The sequence below is a fragment of the Solea solea genome, chromosome 3 (genome assembly GCF_958295425.1).
Source record: "Solea solea chromosome 3, fSolSol10.1, whole genome shotgun sequence".
Classification (NCBI taxonomy): Eukaryota; Metazoa; Chordata; class Actinopteri; order Pleuronectiformes; family Soleidae; genus Solea; species Solea solea.
In genome coordinates this window covers 9,605,568-9,615,348 of record NC_081136.1, presented here as the reverse complement: position 1 = coordinate 9,615,348, position 9,781 = coordinate 9,605,568, and the positions used below count along the sequence as shown (strand labels likewise).

The following is a 9,781-nucleotide window of genomic DNA, read 5'->3' as shown; positions in this document are numbered from 1 at the left end:
AAGCAGAACTTTTGCCCCCTCCACCGAGGACACAATACACAGCACCGCCGCCCCTCCCAACCCCAAACCAACCCCCCAACTGTGTGACCAAGCCATTTCCTAACCGTCTTCCACTACATCCCACCCTCTGCCACTCTCTCTCCCTCCATCAGCTTTGCATTTGCACACTGCAGCTGCACTTGTCATCAGGCCTCTTATTAAATGGAATATTTTTCTTACTGCGAGAAAATGAAAGAAGAGACAAGTGAGAGTCAGGTAGTGAAAGGAAAGAAGGGAGTTAGACTGAATTAGACTCAATTCTCATTTCACCCCTTGCCCCCTCCACTGAGCTCTACGCCTCCGTTTTGTGGGTTCCCATGAAGTTATAGTGTGGTCCCATAGAAGGTGCGGCCAATCCAACCTTTGACCACAACTAAACATTGTTTCTAGTCTCTTGTACATACTTAAACTGGTCCCAAGCTCTGAAGATGTTTTCCGACACACGTCTGCTTTGCTGCAGACCAACGCTTCAGTAGTCCCCCAGTACACAATAGCCATAATGATATAACAATAGCTGACCATGGCTTTCTTCACAAGAATGTTGAATCTCTGGCGAAAACAGGTTGGGTCTGCTTATGTAATGACATATCATGTTCTTGAAGGGATGTCTCTCTTTGTCAGGCAAGATTTGAACCACTCAAAGAAAAAGAGGCCAAATGAGAGATTGGATTAGGTCTTAGTAAGAGACTGGAGGTGCAGAAAAAAAAAAAAAAAACGTCTGCCAGCATGTGCACAGTAAAATCATGGATTTTCTGCTGATAATTTGTCCCCGGCTGAGGTTTAATTACTCTCTGGCAGAGCTAACTGTCCGCCTCCAGGTCTGACCACACACTGAAAGGTCTTTGCATCCAATCAAACAGTTTGACCTTCTAACCTTTCATCTCTTCTCCAATCATGACATGACATTTCAGGTCTGTCAGGTGTGAGCCATCCCTGCACTCTGGGCTGCTCTTCCTCCCTAAGGGTGTTAAGATGCTGCACTACATTAATCATGGAGACATTGTAATCGCAGCAGTTTTTCTCTTATTCAATATGCAGGTTCCTGGGCATATTTCTTTGATTTAGAGTGCTGTCTAAATCTTTTTCCCATTTTCACTCTTCTCTTATCCTTGACCTTCGCTCATTCCCATGGTAACTGTGTCTTACTTGAGGATTGTTCTGATGGTAAGTCAAGTGGGCCAATCCTTGGGTTTTAAGTTGCGCATCAGCGACAAAGCTTTTCAAAATCTAATTTAAGGGATTATCTCTCTATTGATTTCACTTAAAACTGATTCCTTTCTCTTCCCATCCCTCTGCTGCTGCGATAAAGTATCAGCGAAGGAAGCGCGTGTGCGTCTCTGTGTGTGCAACTTATCAAGCTTTCCTTCCTCCATGGACTTGAAGGGGGAGGCTCAGTCGTCTCACTTGGTAACACACTCTCGCTCGCAGTGTGTGTGCGCGTTCATCTCTGTGTGCTTGTGCGTGTGCCGTTCCAACTTTTGGTGCCTATCTGCATCTGTCTGTGTGCGTCCATGCGGCACACACACACACACACACACGGCTATCATCCTCTGTGGCATTAATATTCATCTGTGTGTGCATTGAGCAGAACAGATTAGCAGGAGTAATGATGAGCATGTAATGATAAGGGGACCACAGCGATCCTGACAATCAAAACAGGCCTACTTTAAACCCAACTAGAAGAAGCAAGCCAACTCATAATACAGCCACTAGATTAGCATTAGTTCCTCTTTTAAGGAATATGGATGCTGGTTTCCATGGATTATATTATTATATAGCGAGAGAACGAGTCACTGCACACAGTTTACATTTTGTGAGACTGTCATTCTTTCTCGATGTTATTGAAGCTATATAAGTTGCTTAATGCCTCAAACAGGATCACCTTAAATATTACCACTTTGCATAGCTATGGAAAATCCCCATCCATCCATCCTCTATACCAGTCATTCTGAGAGAGTTGCAGATATTTTCACGATCGCTAAATCAAAATTTCCATTATTTTCCAGCCTTTCTCTTAAGAATGATCAAATAACACATGCATACAAAGTTGTAATTAATTAAATCAAATGTATCTCTTGGAAATGGCTGGATTACCTATTCAAAATAATATTTATGTTATAGAAATTACAGTAAATATGGTGCTTGTAAAGAATTATAAACCGGGTCCGTGGATTAAAAAGTTTAAAACACAACTCTGTGCCGCTTTGCCTTTAAGGTTTGTGAGGGCAGCTGGTGCCAGTCCCACCTCGTTTGGAATGGTACAGCCCTGGGTCAGACTTGCATTTCAAGTGAGAAGAGTACATTTACTCTGGGTGTGGGTGTGAATGGAACGGTTGGGGCTGGGTATTTTAGTACTATCCCTAAATCAAACCTAAAGGTACCGAACTGCACCAAACCGACCCGTTCCACCTGCTGGCAACAGCCTTTAGAGTCTCCAGTTAACCTAACCCTAAACTGCACGTCTTTGGGCTGTGAGATAAAAAAATGCTTTTAACATTTTTTTGTAACTTTTCATCATTAACATAAATCTACACAGTAAAGCAAGAACATGTGAAGATGATAAATTCGACGATGACTGACGAGAGGTGGATTAGCAGTTGGAGCAGGTTTCTGTCTGTTTACTGTTTGCCAGTCTTCACTGTGCTCGGCCTCAGTCACAGTGACAGGTTGTCATGGTAGAGGCACTGACAAGTCTCTACCAAGATCAAAGTGGCACTGAGTCTCTGTGGCAGTGCATAAGGTCACATTTGGTATCTGTTTTGCCGTTTGTTGAGTTGGTTGGTGAGTGTTGGTGTGTGTGTGTGTGTGTGTGTGTGTAATGTAATCTACTCTCACACATCACAGATCAAAGTGCAAAGGCAGCCACCTAGTCATCGTACCCACAGGCCACCCTGGTGGCACACAATGCTCTTGAAGGAGGGCCTTACACACATGCGCACACACAGATGAGACAAATTTTGGAAAGGATGCTAACGGTTACCATAGAAACATGTTACAAAGCTAGATGGAGAGCGTGGGGGGGAAATGGAGGAAGAGGGATGTGGAGAGGCAGACAGCGAACAAAATCAGCTCTGTCAATACGTTGCCAAGCAACACTCAACACTAACGAAGCCGGGTTTGATAACTTGTTGATAACACCAGTGGGAGAGCCAGTGTGTGTGTGTGTGTGTGTGTGTCTGAAATGGCAGTGTTATTAGCAGAGGCAATGAAAGAGCCCCTGCTGAGACAAGCCCACAGCAGAGATAAGGGGAGAGACCTTCTATCAAAGGCAGGGTTACCAGTGGGCCTCAGGAACTCTCCCTCTTTCTCTCTCTCTCTCGTAGTCACTCACACACACACACACATGCAAACACACAGAAGAAAGACCTCAGCAGACCCTCACACAATAATGAATCACATGACCAAAAGAGTGGTGCTTAAACATTTTTGTTTGTTTTTTATTCAACCTTTTTTTTTCCAAACCAGGAATGTACTAGTTTTTTTCCTCTCTTTAGAGGTGTGTTTGGGAGGAGGTGAGAGGGGAATGGGGGGTGGGGGGGGGGAGAGAGAGAGAATGGGGAGGCAGAGGAACGGGAGGGGAGAGTGTTCTGGGGTGGTCATGATGAGTGGACATGGGATGAGGAGGAGAGAGAGAGAGGAAGAGGAGGAGAGGAACACAAAAAATAACCCTTCTCACATAGAGATGTCCCAAATACAAAGTCTCAACACGTCACATATGAGAGTCACCTTGCTCTATGGCCTCCGCTCGCTGGCTATTGGCACAAAGAAACACACATGGACACATTCACACACATGTACACACACCGGTGGAGGTGAGGGAGCTCGATGGGAGCGGCTTTGTTTCCCTCTCTCCCTCTCTCTCTCTCTCTCTCTCTCCCCCATGTTTTCCATAGAAACAGCACTCTCTTCTCTTTTCAACACGACGTCCGGCGGCCATGTCCATGGTTTTAAGAAAAGCCAACATGTTGAGTCGACCAGTCAAACACAAACAGTGAGAACCACAGACACAACTTTGAAAAAAAACATCGACATGTAAATCAAACAATAAAAACAACCAAGTCCAAAAGATACTTGACACTTCTGCCGAGAGGGCGAGGGAGCGGAATGGACTGAAAACAGGGCTGTGGCGTCTTCGTCGCAAGCCGCCGCCCACAAAGTCAGAGAAGTTTTGCTCTATCCCCCGTGTGTAGAGCAGCCATATTTAAGAGCAAAATACTGTCATTTTGGATTGGAGTGCTCCGAGGAGTCGCGGATGGCGTTGAAAAGAGAGAGTAACAGACACTTCATTTTGGCTTGGTGGATTACTTTAGGTTCTCTGAGCATGTTTAAATAGACACATACTTAACAGTTTACATAAACAAAACCAGAAATAAAACAGCAACACGAGTCGGTAGTTGTACAACAAAAAAAAAAGAACTCGAGGTGTTCTCTCATTTCGCCTTTGAAATTGATTGATACAGTCAAATGCAATCCGAACGTATTCATGGTACAAAAACATATCTGAACATCATCATCATCATCATCATCATGTGTTGAACAAAGTCAATTTGGACGAATGTGACACTTAAGTATGAAATATGTCTCATTATATGTTCTACTGATACAAAACACAGCTGAGAAATGTCGAAAGGTCCAGATTTAACACTGGCTTCACACAGAAAACATGGCTACAACACTTTAAACCTTATGTATGTGTCTGTGTGTGTGTGTGTTTGTCTAAGAGAAGAGAAAAAAACTAAAAGGAACAAAAAGAAGAGAACACAAGCTTAAGCTCGCCACTGCCACCCAGTTAACACATAAGCCATAAACATGTTGGAGCAACACAAAACAGAGCTTCATTAGTATGCACATGAGAAGATATTGCACCTCTGAACACAGCGCTGTTATTGCCCTCTGAGGTTGAGGCGCTGGGCACTGGTGTGTTGAAATGTGAGTGTGTGTGTGTGTAAAAGAGCGGAGAGAACACAAGCCTTCTTTCATCCCTCCCATGTCCATTGGGTTAGTCTTAATCACAGAAATACAGAGTCATATGAAAGCAATCAGCATTTTTTTTTTTTTTCGCCAAGTGAAGGTGAAAGAGTGTGTGTGTGTGTGTGTGTGTGTGTGAGAGAGGGAGAATGTGTACCATTCAGAGCAATCAGTATGCATTTGTGACAGTCATTAAAAGGTGTGAAATTTGTGTTCGGATGTGTGTGTGTGTGTGTGTGTGTGAGTCAAACAGAGAGAAATAGAGAATACTGATTGCCTGGGGTTTTTCTCTTGAGTGTGTTTGCAATGAGCAGCGTACTCTGTGTGCTACTTGTGTGTGTATGTGACATACAGGGATGCATTTTTCAACACAAATGCTTTGTTAACGTAAAGTTTGACCCGAGCTCAACACTGAGTGAGTGTGAGTGTGTGTGTGTGTGTGAGAGAGAGAGAGAGAGAGAGAGTATGTGATGGGATCTCTCGTTTCCGTAGTTAGAGTTCAACTCCAAAACTCCTCCGTCTCCTTGGTTCAGGACGCTTAGACCCCTCCATTTGAAGAAAAGGAGTCTCTCTCAATCCTTCCTTGGGATCCTTCATGTCTCGCTCTCGCTGCCACTCCCGTGCTCTCCGCCCTTATGCTTCGTTGTCTTCAGTGTGCGATTCCTTCACAGTCTTTTCTCTCCTCGTCTCCCTCCCTTCCCCTCTATTTTTTTAAAGTTCTGCATTCAGACGCTGCTTTCTTCGTCCTCCCCAGACAGCACTCTCTCTTGCCCTGTTCTTTTTCCTTTATTCTTCTTTTTTATTTCATCCCCCCCCCCCCCCACACCCCCCTATCGCTACCTCCCCCGTGCCCCTCACTTCTTTTCAATTCTGTGTTTCAGAATAAAAAAAAAAAAGGATTTGAAAACAAAAAAACTTTCATAGATGGTTCTACCTCAACACTTCCACAAACGAGGTCTAAACTTCAAAACTACAGCATAGTACAAGGAGCTATAAAAATATACACAGAGTTCAGAGACCCTAGGGGGGAGGGAGGGGGAGGAAAGGGGGAGGGAGGGCGGGGTGGTGAATGAGCAGGGGAAGAGAGGAAGAGAGAAACAACCTCTGTTCGCCAGGAAATTTGGAAAAAGGGATTAAATTAATATGCAACCGAGGTGGGAAGAAAGGAAACAAGGTTGTTCTAAGTTGTGAAAAACAAAACAGCAGATTAAAAATGTCTATCAACAGAAGTGTAGTTTATCAGAGTGGGTAAAAATAATAAAACAATAGAAAACTGAAGAAAACATCTAGAAATTATTTACTGGATATTCATATATATAATCTATAAGTGTTGATAGCGATAAAAAATCTCACTTTTTTGATATTCGCTCACTATTTTGTGTTTTGGTATTTAAGACAAGTCTAAAGAACGCACGCACACACACACACACATACGCACAGTGTCACTTGCACACAAAGCTTACACACACGCACACACGCGCACACACACACACACCAACTAAACACACGCGCGTATGCAACCTGCTGTACTGAAGCACGGCACCTGCGCACACATCTAATGTGGAGCACGGCGCCATAATTATTATCCAAGTCCTACACACACTCTCTCAGCCGCACACAGACACACAAACAAACAAAACAAACACACACATTATTAAAATATACAAGATTCTGAGTGTCACCAATTGGTCAGACCACCTCAGGCTAAGGCCCGGGCCTGGTCATGTGACCGCTGCCCAGGCTTGTTGATTGGTTGAGTCCTGAGGCCCCTGTTTACTCAGGAGTAACACACACTAACAAACTAGAAACCTATTGATGAGTTAGTGGCAGGGGCCGGTCTCTGGTCGGCTGATGGAGCTCCGAGGGGCAGGATGGTGGAATAGGCAAGTTTGGCCTCTGGGAGTCAGAATTCTCCGGGCGCTAAATGGGTTCATGGGTGTTTTTTGATTTTTTTTCACGCTTGCCGTAGAAGTTCTTCTCCTTTTTTCTTTTTTTTTAAAACACCGCGTGTCCCAACGCCGGGTCCATACTCCTAGAAAAAGAGTGTGCGGTACATACATACTGGCATTTCGGGGGGGGGGGGGGGGGACAACTCTTCTATTCATCAAAAGGTGGGGCGCTTAGCTCCGAGTTAACGAGAAGGGGGCACTTAGAGCCTCTTGCCCATTGGTGAGGGCCTTGTTAAGAAGGGCTATGTATGATTATGACATCGCCCTCGACACACACTGTGTGGCCAAGTTGTGTGAGAATGGGAAGGGGTGGTTTATTCAGCGAGGAACACAACTGTGGCCAGGGGTGTGGGCTCTTGGGGCAGTGAATGGGGTCCGTGGTACAATACTGGCAGTATTGAGGGGTTCAGGGTCGAAGCTGAGATGGCGAACTTTGCTGTGGGTTCATTTGGAGCAAGGGGTTTGTTGGTAATGAGTGGAGGGAGGTGGGTGAGTCCAATCAGCCGGAGCAGTGGCTGTCTCATACTTTATAGTAGATGTTGGCCGGGCTCTGAGGCGGCATCTCCTGGACGATGTAGACGGGGTGTCCGTAGTCCCCGCTCACCTTCTCGTAGTGTGGGCAGTAGGCAGAGTCCGACGTCCGCAGGGGGATGATGATGTCGCTGGGCTCGGAGCCGTTGTTGTTGGAGCTGCTGATGCCCCCGCCGCCTCCCCGCTTGGGGCTGGTGAGCGAGGACAGCGACAGCGGAGGGTGGTGGGTGTCCGAGTGCTTGGCGTGCCGCCGTCGGTAGCACACGACGCAGATCACGGCGGTGACCAGGAGTAGAAAGGTGGAGCCTCCCGCGGCCCCAGCGATGACAGCGATGTTTGACGCTTGAAGGGGCCCATTCTCGCCACCGCCCTCGCCCCCAAAGCTGTTGGGTCTTTGAGACTGAGTGGAGTTTCCGGTGGCGCCTGAAAGAAATCACAAAACTATCTTAATCCAATATCCACATTATTACAAGCTGCTTAAGCACGGCGCTTCCCTAGCGGTCCATATGATTTTTATATGCATATTAATGACCAGAAATACAGCGGGGTAATAACACAGTTGGCTTTCACAATTTGTGTTTTCATGAGCCTTTAAATAAACATAGCAATCCTTATGGCTCTGCACCACAATAACATGAGTAACGGTGCTGGTGAAGACTGCAGGGACTATACCCGAGTGGAATGCAGTATGCATGCACAAATCTTACAGAAGCTTATATGTGGCTTTTTTTATTGATGTGATGAAGTGGACAAGAGTGCATATAAACTGAAAGAATGTCAGCAGACTCCACGTGTGCGCCATATACTCCTGTGGACGGCCACAGTTATGCATCAAGGTAACACACTCTATTTCCCTAACCCTAACAACTATATTTACTTAGCATTACAGCGAGCCACATAAAGAAGGCCTCCCCGTTCTGTTTCGACCACCAGACCACACAGTCTCACTGCCCGCTGGCCTTCCCGTCTGTCTGTCTTTTTTTTTTATCGGTGTGTCTGTTCATCAAACTGTCCGTCAAACTATTTTCCTGCTCTCTCTGACTGTTGTTTGTCTGCCTGAAACCTAAAATCCTCACAGGCTCCTGACACACAGCTCTCTCTGCAGGAGGTCAGGTCAGAACTCAGCAGGTTGATGATGGTCTGGATGTGTGTACGTGCGTCGGCGTCGGCGTGCGTGTGTGTGTGTGTGTGTGTGTGTGTGTTTGTAGCATCGGGAGTAGGGGTGGGGCTCTCTGGCACCGGACCGTGTGCATTTGTGTGGTGAATTGGTTAAGGCCAGTAATGCGAGTCCCTGCTATACAGAGCGTCTGGATTGGTCTATCATTATTCTTGGCACACTTCCTTTTCTTTTCTCTCCGTCTGTCCGTCTCCCTTGTGTCTCCTCCTCTTCCTTGCTCTATCTTCGGGTTATTTTAGCCATAATGACCTACCTTGCTCTGAGCTCAGCGCTTAGCAACTCAGATGCACATATGGACAAATGCACATTAAAATATAGATGTACACAAGCAGGCAGACGGACACGCCTCATGCCCCTGCTGCTATAGGCCCCCTGTTGTGCTGGACTGACTGGGGAACAAAGTGCTAATGCCGGATGTCGATTACACTCCCTGCTCCAACTCTGCTTTCTTCATCCCTCCATTAACCCAGCATCCCTCACTCTCCATCTCCATTATGGTCTCCGCCTTTCAAAAGCTCTCTTTTTTTTGTACGTCTTACTTCCTTCAGCTTTGTTTTGTCGCCCCTCAAAGAAGTTGATGCCTTCTTTTCTGACCTACTTCCTCCAAGGTTAAATTCTGAGTTTAAAAAATGGGGTGGAGAAGAAGGAACAAGGCCAGGGATGACATCACTGTATCCCTCTTTTGTAGCCACTTGATCATTTCGACCCTTTTTTCTGTAATATTTCAGGAAGATGCTCTACGGACAGCGAGCATTCTTAGGCTGTTATTCTCCTTGATGCAAAAGTCTGATTTGTCAGCTGCTGTGGTTACGATGCCCCCCTCACATGCCCCTCACATGCCCCTCACACCAGGAGTAACAGGAGTGGTTCTGTACACACCTGTCACCCTTGCTGGGTGGGTTTAAATAGAAGTAGCTCTGACAGACTATAATTAAAATAGAGCTGCAACAATTACTCGATTAATCAGTGATTAATCGATTACCACATTAATCGACAACTATTTTGATCATCGTTAATAGGTTTGAAGCTTTTTTTTCATGATTAAAACAAGATTTCCGATTGTATTGTTTCTTAAATGTAAGTATTTTCTTCATTTATTTGCTCTGGATAACAAAGA

The 9,781-nt window shown here is 45.6% G+C and overlaps 1 protein-coding gene across 1 annotated transcript in view; it reads right to left on the bottom strand.

The window, feature by feature from the left end:
- Positions 1-3,449: 3,449 nt before the first annotated feature.
- The window catches only part of efnb3b (ephrin-B3b), an 80,105-nt gene continuing 73,773 nt past the window's right edge, over positions 3,450-9,781 (bottom strand). Inside the window, exon 5 of the mRNA XM_058624856.1 lies at positions 3,450-7,910. Coding sequence (XP_058480839.1) covers positions 7,477-7,910 — 434 coding nt within the window. The 3' untranslated portion in view covers positions 3,450-7,476. The remainder of the gene's footprint in view (positions 7,911-9,781) is intronic.